This window comes from Phocoena sinus, chromosome 7 (genome assembly GCF_008692025.1).
Source record: "Phocoena sinus isolate mPhoSin1 chromosome 7, mPhoSin1.pri, whole genome shotgun sequence".
Classification (NCBI taxonomy): Eukaryota; Metazoa; Chordata; class Mammalia; order Artiodactyla; family Phocoenidae; genus Phocoena; species Phocoena sinus.
The window spans coordinates 100,526,630-100,544,641 of record NC_045769.1 but is presented as its reverse complement, the minus strand read 5'-3'; the positions used below and the strand labels follow the sequence as shown (position 1 = coordinate 100,544,641).

The 18,012-nt window shown below is 36.0% G+C and overlaps 1 protein-coding gene across 9 annotated transcripts in view; it reads right to left on the bottom strand.

Moving 5' to 3' along the window:
• Window positions 1-18,012, bottom strand: part of DPP10 (dipeptidyl peptidase like 10) — a 1,311,492-nt gene that overhangs the window by 329,130 nt on the left and 964,350 nt on the right. For all 9 annotated transcript variants that reach the window (XM_032638357.1, XM_032638358.1, XM_032638361.1 and 6 more), the window contains one exon: window positions 17,059-17,153. In XM_032638357.1, coding sequence (XP_032494248.1) covers window positions 17,059-17,153 — 95 coding nt within the window. The remainder of the gene's footprint in view (window positions 1-17,058; window positions 17,154-18,012) is intronic.

The window sequence follows — 18,012 nt, the reverse complement described above, 5'->3', positions numbered from 1 at the left end:
AATGCGCTAAAAAATACAGCATATAGAAAGAAATTAAAAGTTATGAAAGTCCAAAAAATATCACATTAGAATTTCTGTATAAGTTTTCCTAATCATGGCCTAATATAATTTGTTCAATACAATGCTTATAAGACAAGTTGACTGGATTTTTCCAGTAGCAAATTACTTAAGTACATTTTTGCAATGATATTCTATCAGATAAATATTAGAGAGAAAACCTAATTAATAGTTACTATTTTAAAACATGATATGGACTTTTCAAGAATTTGTGTCAGTAATGTGATTTTATATCTCTCATAGGCCAGGAAGTGGCTACCAAGAACTTTGAAATTTTCATATTTTTAAAAAGAAGAGAAAATATAATGACCAATATTGCTTCATTAAAAAATTTAACCTGGCTGAATCTTCTTTAAAAATGAGAGAAAAATAGGAAAATACTAGTGCTGTAAAGATTAAATTTTGGTTGACAGGTGATCGATTTTTCTTATAGATCAAAGACCCATTTAAAGTTGGTATGACATCATTAGTTTAGCATTACCATTGATAATCCCAAGGAACAAGAGAGAACATAGGTTAGTAACTAAAAAGAAACTTATTTGTTGATATTTAATAAATTCTAGTATATTCTTCAATAATATCAGGTTAGATATCTACTTTCTTCTCTCTTATTTTTTATTTATTTATTTATTTGCGGTACGTGGGCCTCTCACTGTTGTGGCCTCTCCCATTGCGGAGCACAGGCTCTGGACCCGCAGGCTCAGCGGCCATGGCTCACGGGCCCAGCTGCTCCACGGCACGCGGGATCTTCCTGGACCAGGGCACAAACCCGTGTCCCCTGCATCGGCAGGCGGACTCTCAACCACTGCGCCACCAGGGAAGCCCCTTCTCTCTTATTTTTATCTTTGATAAAACTATTTATATAAAGAGTATAAATTTATTTGTTGTTTTCATCTTAATGGACCTTGGATGCACAGAATTAGATTAATAACTTTTGTCTCTTGACAGAGTGTCATTTGTAATAAAATATAACATGCCCAGTTAAACTTGAATATCAGATAAACAACAAATATGCTGTAATCTATGAAAATAATGACAAACCATACAATAATGTGAAAATAACCTAAAAGTATGGACTATCCTATAAAAATTAGTGAGCTACAACTAAATGTAAATATGCACGAATCAGTAACAGAATGCTGTGATAAAAGGACATATATGAAGATCATGGACAGCCCGGTTCCTCTAGTAAAAGTTCAAAACCAACTAAATATGTCATTTAGGCAAACATATACATAACCAAACTGAGTTAGACATTCACCAGAAACCCAAGGATACAAAAAAATAATTTCCAGAGCAAATTAGTTTAAATGTTGAGTTGTCATTTACTAAACTTGCACTTTCATGGTCCAAAGCTACAGGTCTTTCTTTATTGTTCACTTTATCAGAAATGTCTATTAATAGATCCTAAGCTCAGTTGAGGAGAACAGCAGTTGTTTGCAACTATGACTGAATAAACTTTTGTGTTCTTTCCCGATGCACATGTGCAACCGCTTTCATATGGTGTATATATCTAGGGAGAAATTGGTGGGTTGTAGGGTGTGTGAATGTTCTACTTCACACAAAATGACAAACTGTTACCCAAAGTAAAAACACAAATTACACTCCTGCTAGCAATGTGTAAGACGTCCTGTTCTCCACATTCTTTCCAGTTCTTGGTAATGTCAGAGTTAAACTTTGCCAGTGGGATAGGTGCAAAATACTATCTCTTTGTTGACTATCATTTTCCTGTTTGTAAATTATGTGAAGCATTTGTTTCTTTGTTTTTCAATGATGTGTTTCTTTTGTGAACAGTGTATTTAAATCTTTTGCTTATTTTTCAATAAAATTGGAGGGTTTTTTTTATATTAATTACACACTAATATTTTCCAGTTAACTAATGCTTTTCACCATGCCTTTATCATTTACCACTTGGTATTCTTTACTATGCTAAAATATCTGTCTGTGTACTCTAATTTTAACATGAGATTATAATAGATACAAGATACAAACAAACAAAAAAATTATAGGATGTGACAATTCAGAGGAAAAATTAAGGGGTACCTTTCTAACACTTTATAGGGCAGATGGTTCTTCTTATATTAAATAGGTATTTAAAGCTAAATTTAAATTTTAAATTTAAATAGGTATTTAAAGCTACATTACATTTACTCACAAATCCTCCCATTGTTCCTCCTTCATTAATGCTCATTATTCATTCCTTCTTCCACCAGTTAATAATAGATACAGGTCTAATAAGACATTTGAAATACAAAAAAAACTTTCACTGGACTTTGCAGATGGTGGTGAATGAATGATTCCAGTGAGATTCAAGCTAAGTAGAAATATGTAAAGATGAAATGCTGCTGCACATGTGTCTCACTTGCAGAGTCCCAATTATAAAAGGTTATGCAAAGGAATTCATAGGAAAAAATGAACCAATTGTCAAGGCACATATGACAAGTTAATGCTCAATCTCATTCATAATTAAATAATTGCAAATCAATATAACAATTAAGTACTATTTTTTCATCAGCCAAATTGATATTAGTTAATATGTTGGCAATATTAGTGATGGCCAGAGTAGGTTAACAGGCAATATCATATACTATTGGTGGATCTGATTAATACAATTTGATACTATTAAATTTCAAATTGACATTTCTTTTGACCCAGCAATAGTACTTCTATGAATTTAGCCTACAAATATGTTTCAAAAATGGTTGCCAAGTGTATTTACAGGAATATAATAGAAATGAATATATGGTAGTGCATTATGCAAGGGAATTCTATGTACTCGTTAAATAATATTAGAGAAAAACAAAAGCATTTATATAAAAAGACCTTCAGGTTATATTATTAATTAGATGAAAAGGGGAGACCATCCATGCTGTTGAAATTAAATACCCACACACACAAGTGCATATATTTTGAAATATATTGTTTATGTACAGATGTAAGAAGACCCACAGACATATTTCTGGAGTCATTTTTGGTGAGCAGAAATATGTACATGGCTACCCTCAAAAAGGAGTACTGAGTGATATGGAGGAAAACTTTTATTTTTATTATATATACATGTATATCAGCACTGTGCAGAAGAACTTCCTATGGTAATGGAAAGGCTTTGTATGAACATCATCTGGTGTGGCAGCCACTGGTTACACTTGGATATTGAATGTTTAAAATGTGGCTGTTGTCACTAAAAGATGGAGTTTTTAATTTTACATGATTTTAAGTAGTTTAAAAATAAATTTAAATAGCCATATGTGGCTAGTGACTGTCATATCAGATAGGTCAATATACTATATATATTTTTTTCCAACCATGTTTTCACTATATTGTTCTTAAACATGTCAATGAGAGAGATTAAGAATAATATTTCTATTTGTAATTATACTACAATTTATAAAATCTCAAATGTTAATATTTAAGGGACATATAAAAATTATGGGACATAACAAATGATAAGAAAGAAGAAAGCCACAGAATTGTAAAAATAGTATTAAACTGAAGGAGAGATTATAAACATAAATGCTTTGCTCCAAATAAAGGGAAGTTACAATGTGAATTTGTTTGTTTGTTTTACTTAATATGTAAGTGTATACATAGTATAAAGATGTAAGATTATCTCTATGAAATGAATCTTTAATTACTATTTCTTTTATAAAGAATAGAATGTGTAGATGGAACATATCTCAACATAAAAAGGCTATTTATGACAAACCCACAGCCAACATCATACTCAACAGTGAAAAGCTGAAAGCTCTTCATCTGAAATCAGGAACAAGACAAGGATGCCCACACTCACCATTTATATTTAACATAGTATTGAAATTCCTAGCCATAGCAATCAGACAAGAAAAAGCAATAAAAGGCATCCAATCTGGAAAGGAAGGAATAAAACTCACTATTTGCAGATGACATGAGTCCATATATAGAAAACCCTAAAGTATCCACCAAAAAAGTTTAGCGATTATAAATGAATTCAGTAAGGTTTCAGGATATAAGAATAATATACAGAATTCTGTTGCTTTTCTATACACTACTTATGAACTATCAGAGAGAGAAAGCAAGAAGACAATCCCATTTAAAATCACATCAAAATGAAAATAATACCTAGGAATAAACTTAGCCAAGGGGGTGAAAGACCTATACTGTGAAAACAATAAAACACTGATGAAGAAAACTGAAGCTGATACAAAGAAATGGAAAGATATCCAATGTTCGTGGATCAGAAGAATTAATATCATTAAAATTCCCATATTATCCAAGGCAATCTACAGATTTAATGGAATCCCTATCAGAATACCCATGACATTTTTCACAGAGCAAAACATATAATTGCAAAATTTATATGGAACCACAAAAGACAACAAATTGCCAAAGCAAACTTAATAAAAAAGAACACAGCTGGAGGAATCAGGTGCCCTGATTTCAGACTACACTACAAAGCTACAGTAATCAAAATAACACAGTACTGGCACAAAAACAGACACACACATCCATGGAACATAATACAGGGCCCAGAAATAAACCCACACACTTATGGTCAATTAATATACAACAAAGGAGCTAAGAATATGCAATGGAGAACAAACAGTCTCTTCAATAAGTGGTGCTGGGAAAGCTGAACAGTTACATGTGAAAGAATGAAATTAGAACATTTCCTCACACCATATACAAAAATAAATGGATTAAAGACCTAAATATAAGACCTAAAACTTCCTAGAAGACAACACAGGCAGAACACTCTTTGATAGAAATTGTAGCAATATTTTTGGGGGATCTGTCTCCTCAGACAAAAGAAACAAAAGGGACCTAATTAAACTTAAAAGCTTTTGCTCAGCAAATGAAACCACTGACAAAATGAAAAGGCAACCTACTGAATGGGAGAAAATATTTGCAAATTATATGACTAATAAGGGGTTAATATCCAAAATATATTTACTGTATATTTGCCTTTACCAATGAGTTTTTTCCTTTCATAATATTCACATTTCTGGTTGTGACCTTTTCTTTTTCACTTAGAGTAGTCCCATTAACACCTCTCGTAAAGCTGGTTTGGTGGTGCTGAACTCTTAACTTCTGCTTGTCTGTAAAACTTTTGATCTCTCCTACAAATCCAAGTGAATGTGTTGCTGGGTAGTTTCCTTGGTTTTAGGTTTTTCACTTTCATTACTTTAAATATACTGTGCCACCCTTCTGTCCTGAAGAGTTTCTGCTGAAATGTTAGCTAATAGCCTAATGGGAGTTGCCTGGTAGGTAACTTGCTCTTTTCCCTTGCTGCTTTTAATATTCCTCCCTTTATCTTTAACTTCTGCCATTTTAATTTCAATGTGCCTTGGTGTGGTTCTCTTTGGGTTGATCCTATTTGAGACTCTCTGTGCTTCCTGGACCTGAGTGTCTGCTTCCCTTCCCAGGTTAGGGAAGTTTTAAGCTATTATGTCCTCAAATACGTTCTTTGCCCCTTTCTCTATCTCTTCTCCTTCTAGAACCCCTATAATATCAATGTTACTATGCTTGATATTGTCTCAGAGGCCTCTTAAGCTGTCCTTATTTCTTTTTATTTGTTTTTTCTTTTTTCTGTTCACCATTCGTGATTTCCACTACTCTGTCTTCCAACTTGCTGATCTATTCCTCTGCATCATTTAAACTACTGTTTATTCTTTCTAGTGTTTTTGTTTGTTTGTTTCTTTTGTTTTGTTTCAGTACTGCATTCTTCATCTCTACTTTGTTCTTCTTTATATTTTCTAACTCTATGTTAAAAACTTATAACTTCCCTCTCTGCTCATCAATTCTTCTCTCAAGTTCATTGGTTATCTTTATTGTTATTACCTTGAACTCCATCTGTTAGATCACCTACCTCTATCCATTTCATTTAGTTCTTATGGGGTTTTATCTTGTTCCTTTGTTTGGAACATGTTTCTCTGTCACCTTACTTTGCTTAATTTGCTGTTTCTATTTCTTGTATGTTGGTTAGGTTTCTCAACCTTGGAGAAGTGGTCTTTTGTAGGAGACATCCTGTGCATCTCAGCACCATATACCCCTCTGGTCACCAGAGCTATATGCTCTAGGGATGCCCCTATGTGAGCTATGTGGGCTCTTCTGCTGTGGTGGGCTAACTACTGTGGACAGGGTCTGGTAAGTGCGGCGGCTGGCTCCTGGTTTGGTTGGTTGTCAGGCCCTGCCTTGTGTGGAGATTGCCAGCCACTGGTTGGTGGGGCCAGGTCACAAGGCATCTGGCTGTGGAACCCCTGGGGGCCCCAGCCCTAGTGCTGGTGAACTCTGAGGCAGAACTAGGTTCTGGGGTGGATGGCTTTGGGGCTAGGTTCTTGGATTTAGTGTTGGCCTGCTGGTGGGTTAGGCCAGTTCCTTACATGGCTGGCTGCAGGTTCTACGGTATACCAAAGTTGGTACTGGCTCACTGGAGAGTGGGGATATATAACGAGGCAGAGGAGTACAAGGTGCTCACCCACCAGTGGGTAAAGTTAGGTCCTGGGGCTAGTGCCATCCTGCTGGCAGGCAGAGCTGGGTCCTAGGTCCAGGAGTCACAGAGTTGGTGTTGGACTGCTGGTGGATGAGGTTCGTCCCAAGTCTAGAGCTGGCTGGCTGATGGGTGTGGCCAGGGCCCAGGGGGTTCTGGGGATCATTCCTGCCCACTGGTGGGCAGAGGTGGTTCCCAGGGTCTCTGGCTGCAGGGACCTGGAGGTCCTGGGTCTAGTGCCTGTGTACTGGTGTGTGGGTCTCGGTCCTGGACGCTCTGGTGGACACGGCCATGTCCAGGGGAAGGTATGGGCTCAGGGAGTCTTAAGGCAGCGTGTCTGCTGGTATGTGGGGCTGTGTCCCTACCCAGCTGGTTGCTTGGCCTGAGGGATTCCAGTACTGGTGCCTAGAGGCTAGAAGGTGGGGGTGGCAGGGCTGGGTTCTGACTTTAATAAGCAGGAGGGAGGATTCCAAAATATTCCTTGACAGCTTCAGTTTCCACATGGGAGAAGGAGCTCCCCAAAATGGCTGCTGCCAGTATTTATATCCTCAGGGTGAGCTCCAGTTACCTCCTGCCTCTCCAGGAGCTTCTCCAAGATCAGCAGGTAGGTATGACCCAGAGTTCTTTCAAACTACTGTTTCTGCCCTGGGTCCCACAGTGTGTGAGATTGTATGTGCACTCTTTAAGAGTGGAGTCTCTTTCCCACAGTCCTCTGGATCACCTGAAAGTAAGCCCCTCTGGCCTTCAAAGCCATACATTTTTGGGGCTCCAATTCTTGCTCTGGTACCTCTGGCTGGGGAGCCCAATACAGGACTCAGACCCCTTGCTCCTTGGGGAGAACCTCTGCAGTTGTAATTATTTTCCCATTTGTGGATCATTCTCCCAGAGGTATGGGTCTTGAATATACCATAACTCTTCCCACACCCCCAGCTGTCTTGTTGTGATTCGTTCTCTTTATCTTTAGTTGTGGAAGATCTTTTCTGGTAGATTCCGATCTTTCTTATCAATAGTTGTTCTGTAAATAGTTGTAATTTTGGTATGCCTGTGAGAGGAGGTGAGTTCAGGGTCTTCCTACTCTGCCATCATTGTATGCTTTGTCTGAGCCCAGATTTTTAACATATAAAGCCTCCATGATTATAGCCAGCATGTGAAACACCTGGGTGGTCAGAAAACCCTGACAAACTTTCTCTATTTCAAATTTTAAGAGGTGAAATTTTGATTGTCTTTATCCAACAAATGATTGCTTGTGCCATTCTATTCTTTTTTCCCAACACGTAGCTCTTTCCTCAAACATAAATGAGAAAATAAGCTCCTTGATATCTTGGTGGTAAGAAGATTTTTATCTATCCCCCACCCCAAATATTCAGTGGCAGAATAAGTGAAATTTAAACAAATAAAAATACTGCAATGGCAGCCCGCCAGGACTGGCCCCAAGTTTTCTACTTATCTGTGAATTCTTCCTAAAAAAGACAGTAAAACCCACAACACACCCAAGGATCTTAACACCCCAAGCAGAGATTGAACCTGTGCCCCCTGCAGTTGAAGCATGGAGTTTTAACCACTGGACCACCAGGGAAGTCCCTAACTATCAGCTCTATTGAGCCATGTGGCTGACAGGGTCTTTGCCAGGAGTCAGGGCTGAGACTCTCAGGTGGGAGAGCTGATTTCTGGACATTGGACCACCAGAGAACTCCTGGCCCTACATAATATCAATTGGCGAGAGCCCTCCCAGAGATCTCCTACTCAACGCTAAGACCCAGCTCCACTCAACGACCAGCAAGCTCCAGTGCTGGACACCCCATGCCAAACAACTAGCAAGACTGGAACACAACCCCACCCATTAGCACAGAGGCTGTCTAAAATCATAGTAAGTTCACAGACACCCCAAAACACAACACCAGACGTGGACCTGCCCACCAGAAAAACAAGATCCAGCCTCATTCACCAGAACACAGGCACCACTCCCCTCTATCAGGAAGCCTACACAATCCTCTGAGCCAACATTACCCACTGGGGGCAGACACTAAAAACAATGGGAATTATGAACCTGCAGCCTGCAAAAAGGAGACCACAAAAACAGTAAGTTCAGCAAAATGAAAAGACAGAGAAATATACAGCAAATGAAGAAGCAAAGTAAAAACCAACCAGACTAAATAAATGAAGAGGAGCTAGGCAGTCTATCTGAAAAAGAATTCAGAGAAATGATGCTAAAGATGATCCAAAATCTTCGAAATGGAATGGAGAAAATACAAGAAATGTTTAACAAGGACCTAGAAGAACTAGAACAAACAAATGATGATGAACAACACAATAAATGAAATTAAAAATTCTCTAAAAGGGATCAATAGCAGAATAACTGAGGCAGAAGAACAGATAAGTGACCTAGAAGATAAAACAGTGGAAATAATGACCACAGATCACAATAAAGAAAAGAGAATGAAAAGAATTGAGGACAGTCTCAGAGACCTCTGGAACAATATTAAACGAACCAACATTTGAAATATAGGGGTCCCAGAAGAAGAAGAGAAAAAGAAAGGGACTGAGAAAATATTTGAAGAAATTATAGTTGAAAACTTCCCTAATATGGGAAAGGATAGGTCAATCAATTGCAGGAAGCACAGAGAGTCCCATACAGGATAAAACCAAGGAGAAACACGCCAAGACACATATTAATCAAACTATCAAAAATTAAATACTAAGAAAAAATATTAAAAGCAGCAAGGGAAAAGCAACAAATAACATACAGGGGAATCCCCATAAGGTTAACAGATGATCTAGCAGCTGAAACCCTGCAAGCCAGAGGGAGTGGCAGGACATGTTTAAAGTGATGAAAGGGAAAAACCTACAATGAAGATTACTCTACCCAGCAAGGATCTTATTCAGATTTGACAGAGAAATTAAAACCTTTACAGACAACCAAAAGCTAAGAGAATTCAGCACCAGCAAACCAGATTTACAACAAATGCTAAAAGAAATTCTCTAGGCAGGAAACACAAGAGAAGGAAAAGACCTACAATAACAAACCCAAAACAATTTTTAAAATGATAATAGGGACATACATATTGATAATTACCTTAAATGTAAATGGATTAAATGCTCCAACCAAAAGACATAGACTGGCTGAATGGATAAAAAAACAAAACCTATATATATGCTGTCTACAAGAGACCCACTTCAGACCTAGGAACACATACAGACTGAAAGTGAGGGGATGGACAAAGATATTCCATGCAAATGGAAATCAAAAGAAAACTAGAATAGCAATTCTCATATCAGAAAAAATATATTTTAAAATAAAGGCTTACAAGAGACAAAGAAGTACACTACATTATGATCAAGGGATCAATCCAAGAAGAAGATATAACAATTGTAAATATTTATGCACCCAACATAGGAGCACCTCAATACATAAGGCAAATGCTAACAGCCATAAAAGGGGAAATTGACAGTAACACAATCATAGCAGGGGACTTTAACACTCCACTTTCACCAATGGACAGATCATCCAAAATGAAAATAAATAAGGAAACACAAGCTTTAAACTAAACAAGATGGACTCAATTGATATTTATAGTACATTCCATCCAAAAACTACAGAAGACACTTTCCTCTTAAGAACTCAAGGAACATTCTCCAGGATAGACGATATTGTGGGTCACAAATCAAGCCTTGGTAAATTTAAGAAAATTGAAATCGTATCAAGTATCTTTTCCAACCACAACACTATGAGACTAGATATTAATTACAGGAAAAATACTGTAAAAAATACAAACACATGGAGGCTAAACAATACACTACTAAATAACCAAGAGATCAATGAATAAATCAAAGAGGAAATCAAAAAATACCTAGAAAGAAATGACAACGAAAACACGACGACCCAAAACCTATGGGATGCAGCGAAAGTAGTTCTAAGAGGGAAGTTTATAGCGATACATCCTATTTCAAGAAACAAGAACAATCTCAAATAAACAACCTAACCTTACACCTAAAGCAATTAGAGAAAGAACAACAAAAAAAAAACCACACAAAGTTAGCAGAAGGAAAGAAATCGTAAAGATCAGATCAGAAATAAATGAAAAAGAAATGAAGGAAATGATAGTAAAGAACAATAAAACTAAAATCTGGTTCTTTGAGAATATAAACAAAATTGATAAACCATTAGCCAGCCTCATCAAGATAAAAAGGGAGAAGACTCAACTCAGCAGAATTAGAAATGAAAAAGGAGAAGTAACACTGGACACTGAAGAAATACAAAGGGATCATGAGAGATTACTACAAGCAACTATATGCCAATCAAATGGACAACCTGGAAGGAATGGACGAATTCGTAGAAGAGCACAACCTTCCCAACACTGAACAAGGAAGAAATAGAAAATATGAAACAACCAATCACAAGCACTGAAATTGAAAGTGTGATTAAAACTCTTCCAAGAAACAAAAGCCCAGGTCCAGATGGCTTCACAGGTCAATTGTATCAAACATTTAGAGAAGAGCTAATGCATATCCTTCTCAAACTCTTCCAAAATAAAGCAGAGGAAGGAACACGCCCAAACTCATTCTATGAGGCCACCAACACCCTGGTACCAAAACCAGACAAAGATGTCACAAAGAAAGAAAACTACAGACCAATATCACTGCTGAATATAGATGCAAAAATCCTCAACAAAATACCTGCAAAAAGAATCCAACAGCACATTAAAAGGATCATACACCATGATCAAGTGGGGTTTATCCCAGGAATGCAAGGATTCTTCAATATATGCAAATCAATCAATGTGATAAACCATATTAATAAACTGAAGGAGAAAAACCATATGATAATCTCAATAGAGGCAGAAAAAGCTTTTGACAATATTCAACACCCATTTAAGATAAAAACCTTCCAGAAAGTAAGCATAGAGGAAACTTACCTCAACATAATAAAGGCCATATATGACAAACCCACAGACAACATTGTTCTCAGTGGTGAAAAACTGAAACCATTTCCACTAAGATCAGGAAAAAGACAAGGCTGCCCGCTCTCACTGCTATTATTCAATAAAGTTTTGGAAGTTTTACCCACAGCAATTAGAGAAGAAAAAGAAATAAATGGAATCCAAACTGGAGAAGAAGTAAAACGGTCAGTTTGCGTATGACATGATACTATACATGGAGAACACTAAAGATGCTACCAAGAAACTACTACAGCTAAGCAATTAATTTGGGAAAGTGGCAGGATACAAAATTAATGCACAGAAATCTCTTGCATTCCTGTACACTAATGATGAAAACTGAAAGAGAAATTAAGGAAACAGTCCCATTTACCACTGCAACAAAAAGAATAAAATACCTAGGAATAAACTTACCTAAGGAGACAAAAGACCTGTATGCAGAAAACTATAAGACACTGATGGAAGAAATTAAAGATGATACAAACAGATGGAGAGATATACCATGTTCTTAGATTGGAAGAATCATCGTTGTGAAAATGACCATACTACCCAAAGCAATCTGAAGATTCATTGCAATCCCTATCAATTACCAATGGCATTTTTCACAGAATTAGAAAAATATTTTTCACAATTTGTATGGAAATACAAAGGACCCCAAATAGCCAAAGCAATCTTGAGAAAGAAAAACAGAGCTGGAGGAATCATGCTCCTGGACTTCAGACTATACTACAAAGCTACAGAAATCAAGACAGTAAGGTACTGGCACAAAAACAGAAACATAGACCAATGGAACAGGATAGAAAGCCTAGAGATAAACCCACGCACATATGGTCACCTTATCTTTGATAAAGGAGATCAGAATATACAATGGAGAAAAGACAGTCTCTTCAATAAGTGGTGCTGGGAAAACTGGACAGCTACATGTAAAAGAATGAAATTAGAACAGTCCCTAAAACCATACACAAAAATAAACTCCAAATGGATTACAGACCTAAATGTAAGGTCAGACACTATAAAACTCCTAGAGGAAAACATAGGCAGAACACTCTATGACATAAATCACAGCAAGATCCTTTTTGACCCTCCTCCTAGAGAAATGGAAATATAAACAAATGGGACCTAGTGAGACATAAAAGTTTTGCAAAGCAAAAGAAACCATAAACAAGATGAAAAGACAACACTCAAAATGGAAGAAAATATTTGCAAAAAAAGTAACTGACAAAGGAGTAATCTCCAAAATATTAAAGCAGCTCATAAGCTCAATATAAAAATAACAAACAACCTAATCCAAAAATGGGCAGAAGACCTAAATAGTCATTTGTCCAATGAAGATATACAGATTGCCACCAAACACATGAAAGGTTGCTCAAAATCACTATTCATTAGAGAAATGCAAATAAAAACTACAATTAGGTATTACCTGACACCAGTCAGAATGGCCATCATCAAAAATTCTACAAACAATAAATGCGGGAGAGGGTGTGGAGAAAAGGGAACCCTCTTGCACTGTTGGTGGCAATGTTAATTGATACAGCCACTATGGAGAACAGTATGGAGGTTCCTTTAAAAACTACAAATAGAACTACCATATGACCCAGCAATCCTACTAGTGGGCATATACCCTGAGAAAACCATAATTCATAAGGAGTAATGGAGCACAATGTTCATTGCAGCTCTATTTACAATAGCCAGGCCATGGAAGCAACCTAAGTGTCCGTCGACAGATGAATGGATAAAGAAGATGTGGTCCATATATACAATGGAATATTACTCAGCCATAAAAAGAAACGAAATTGAGTTATTTGTAGTGAGGTGGATGGACCTAGAGTCTGTCATACAGAGTGAAATAAGTCAGAAAAACAAATACCATATGGTAATATATATATATATATGGAATGTAAAAAAAAAAAGGTTCTGAAGAACCTAGGGGCAAGACAGGAATAAAGATGCAAATGTAGAGAATGGACTTGAGGACATGTGGAGGGGGAAGGGTAAGCTGGGACGAAGTTAGAGAGTGGCATAGACATATATACACTCCCAAATGTAAAATAGATAACTAGTGGGAAGCAGCCGCATAGCACAGGGAGATCAGCTCCGTGCTTTGTGACCACCTAGAGGGGTGGGATAGGGAGGGTGGGATGGAGATGCAAGAGGGAGGGGATATGGGGATATATGTATACGTATAGCTGATTCACTTTGTTATACAGCAGAAACTAACACAACATTGTTAAGCAACTATACTTCAATAAAGATGTAAAAAAAAAAAAATACTGCAGTGGTATGCAAATCAACTGATGCTATCTCTATGCATGATAAGTCCATAAATATTCCTTGGTTCTAGTCAAACCTACTATTTTGTAATGACCTATAAATAAATAGTTGGACCAAAACATGTGCAGGTAACATTTCCCTTGAATGTTACCGTGAATTTCCTTTCTATGCTTTAGGCTATTTTTATAGCATAGTTTTTAAAAGCTTACAGATATTTAGTTTCCCTTTCCATATTAGTACACAAGCTTTTTTTTTTAATCTTAGTAATGTTTAAGCATATATCTCAGAATCATGTTTCCAATTTCTTTCTAATCTCAGAGATTTGACAGAACTATTTATGAATGCTGGTGTTTTTTGCCAAGACCACTGGAGATATTCAAATTATTTCCAGTAGAAAGAATATAGCTAATACTTATGAAACATTTTCCTCATTATGACACTGTGAATGAGCTTTTGTTTGAAATAGTTTTGGCTTTATGAGATAACTTTTTCAAACACTTAAAAATGATTAAGAGCACTTTTGGGGCTAAATCACTCCTTTCATGTAACTCCTCTTCAAAAAGTTATATACACTTTAATTTTCTCATTCATTAGAAGTCCACCTATCTTCACTCCAAAAGAATGCCTTAAGACATAAGCCAATTATTTCAGGAAAATTATTTACTTTTGTTTTATTTTTGACAGTCACAGCCAATATTATCATTACTCATAGTGTCTGCTAACCATGATTACATAGCTAAAAGTGCCCACCATTCCTATTTAAAATGTATGTAAGCAGAGAAATGACAATGTGATGTTATATTAAGTTTTAAAATAAACTGGCAGTCACATTTTTTTTGCAAAATATGTCTTATTATACAATAGGTTATTCTGTTGTCACATTTTAAGTAATAATTATTTTTCTCAATTGCCTTGGTACACTTTACTACAAAGCTTCTTATAGTGATCTAATCCAATTAATTATAATTGTCATTAAAGTATTGCTAATTGCTCAATAAAAAAAAACTGCGCTATAAATAAAAATTTTATGCTCTGATAAGAGATTTTTTTCCCAAGAGTATGACCTGAGAGAGAAAGCATATCCAGACTTTAGCTTAGCATGATCGTTAAAACACAAGTGTGTTTAATAATGCCATCTTGGAGTTAGAAGGAGAAAATGATTAAATAAGTTCCTTTGAATTCATCTGGATTCGTGTTAATTTGTATTTTTTGTTTGCAGTTCTGAGTTAACTAGTTGGAAACATAAGTCGCATTCCAATCTTTATCCTCAGCCTCCTCCACTGAATTCTGATGCCTCTAGGACTTATAAACTGTTTAATTATCTGTGTTGTGAGATAAATGTCTTCAGGGAGCCTATGAATCTTAAAAGATCAGTAAATTAGAATATTTGTTAAATATGACTCGGTGGTAATTAAGAGTCATGGCCAACATAGAAAAGAGCAGAAATAGACCTCAAAAGGATTTTTAAAATATTAAACATACAAGCATAAAGATAAAATGGCATTAATTAACACATGGAGAAAACTACAATGACATGGGGTTGGTGTAAAGTACAAAGTACCAATGACAGAATGAAATAATAACCGACAAGGTTTGTTCTGTTCCTTTTCTGATGTACCAAAGAGACTAAGAAAGCAAGGAATAAATGCTGGGAAAAAAAAAAAAAGATAATTAGTGACCAATGGAAGACCTCATTAACCTGTGTAAGGGGATGATCAGTGTGGAACAGTCACATAACCAGATATTCACGTACTACGTGTCTATTCTTAACTTAAATACTTGACCACTAAAGGTCTATAACCCCCATCAAAAATGTTACTTTATAATAAAGGAAACAAATGCAAAAATTCATTTAATTTTGCTCTCCAAACTAGTTTTATTGAAATTAATTCGCATTGACTTTAATCAGCCGATCATTAGCTGTCATAATTACTGATTCCTGCTTTCTACCTCCTGTCCTATCTCATATGGAGGCTTCTTTCCCATTGATTTCAGAATCTCTCGATGATTCCTTAGCCTCTTCTCTAGTATCCCCGAGGACCAACCAATTAAGAAATAATAGATACTGCTCTATGCTGTTTGTTAAACTTTTTCAGGAAGGTAAGCATTACCTACCCCAAGGAAATCCATATTCTAAGAAAGTGAGCAATATGGCTTACATTGCCTTGGCATTCCACAAGTACTATAAATCATTGCATTCAGAGTATCTGCTCTTCTAATATCGGTGAATTAACCGATTCATTTAAAAATAGAAATGCCATTATTAGTTAGTTAATAACCTAATTGCTAAAGTACCTCAGCTGGTTGGTTTAATTTAGTCTAACAAATATATACATATATAATCACTGCATGATTTCAACAACCACTTTTCTCTTATTAAATAAAAACACTAACAACAGAAGTTTTCACTTCATCACTTCCACCTGGCCACTCTATTACAAACATGAAGACCAAATGTCTATTCCAGATATACAAGTACCAATAAGTACAAAAAGTATCTGATGGTTTGCTTATTCCTTTAATTTGTATAGGAGGTCTTCTGAGGCCTAAGTTCATGTGTTATAACATAGGAACTCATCTAATAGGCAATACATTGAACCTTTGGTTGTATAAAACAATGAGCAAATAACTTTAAACTATTTTTCAGTGGTGTTTGATCCTAGATTTTGAACATTTGAAACAGTTGATTCATTATCACTTACTCAATAGGTAATCATAGCTAAATCTAACCTTAAGCGGACTGAATTTACCCCAAAGTTCATGTACATTTATGAGAGCAAAATAAATACATTCAGTTATTTGGATCATTGTTAGGACAAACAATGATTCTGGAGAAGAGAAATGATACTGATAGAATGCTTAATTATAAAAGAAAAGCATATCAACTCCAACTAAAGGCCAGTTTTAGAAAGCCTGCCTTCTACTTGATTTCGAAAACCACAATTAGAAACAAGTCAGGAAGAATGAAAAGTAAAGGCGGAGAAAAAGTTATGACTTGGGTTATACTAACCTTTTTTTTTTTTTAATTTTGGCATTTGTATGGCTAAACTTACATAGAAAATATTGGAATAAATATTCATTCTAAAAAATATTATTCTTAGAAACACTTATTCATTTACTAAAAAGGATAACTGGGAAGAAAACAGAGGAGATGGTCACATGGGAATTCTCTATCAATAGATCTACTGATTCTAATAATATCCCAGCCTTAACTTTTGACTTGAAAAGCTCTGCAAGTGCTGAAGCTGAAAAAAATGACCATTAGGTATACCAAGAGAGCATTCTAAACAATACTGAAATGATTAAAGTAATTAATTATTCATTACTTACAAAAGTTGTGTTTTCCAATAATAATGTGGTAGTATTTGTTTCTATATTCAGTTTAATGACATGTCCATTCTCACTTTTATACACCACATCTGTATCTGCAACAAAAAGATATTAACAATTGACAAACACATTGACTAGGTTAATATGAGTGTAGAGGAGACAATGGGCATTATAAACAGACACATTAGAACAATCACTGTTAGCCTTTAATAACCTGAGCAGATTTCTGTACTTAGCTCTCATTAATCCTCTTCAGGAAGCCCACCCAGCACATGGTCTACTGTACAATGAAAACAGTGTTAGTGACAGGGTCACTCAGATTCTTGGTTGAACAAATGAAAAGTAATTAAAACATGGGCAACTGATGCCCATTCTAAGATGAGAAATAAGGGACAGAGAAATGCCTCCCATTTCCGAAGCTGTTACTAATTAGTGATCTAGGTAAACTTTCAACAAGGCTGCCAGTTAAACATAACCGGACACAATTCTGAGACTATCATATGAAGCACGTTCATGCAGACTTTTTCACAAACCCAGTCCTACCACCGCTCAATTGCCACTCAACCTCTTTCTCCCTTGGGTTTGGAACTGTGCCTCCGGTATTTCGTCTGGATTGTGTGACCACTGGTCAAAATCTCTGAGACTGTATGTGTCCGTTGTAACCACTTTTTTCAACTTCAAAGAGAATGATGTTTTCAGTGTAAATAATTGCATTTCGTCTGGACAGCTGTTAATTTTAAATATGTTTGAGTTCAATTCAGCCACATTTATCAGGAAATTAACTCATATGAAGAATACCATAGACTGCAAATACCAACCTGAGACAAGCTGCCAGAAAGGATATTCAGGAGTTAAAAAAAGAAAGATATCTGTATCTACATAAAAGCTATATAAATAATAGATATATTATACATACATTTATGTGATTAGATAAAAGGGAAGATACCCAAATAA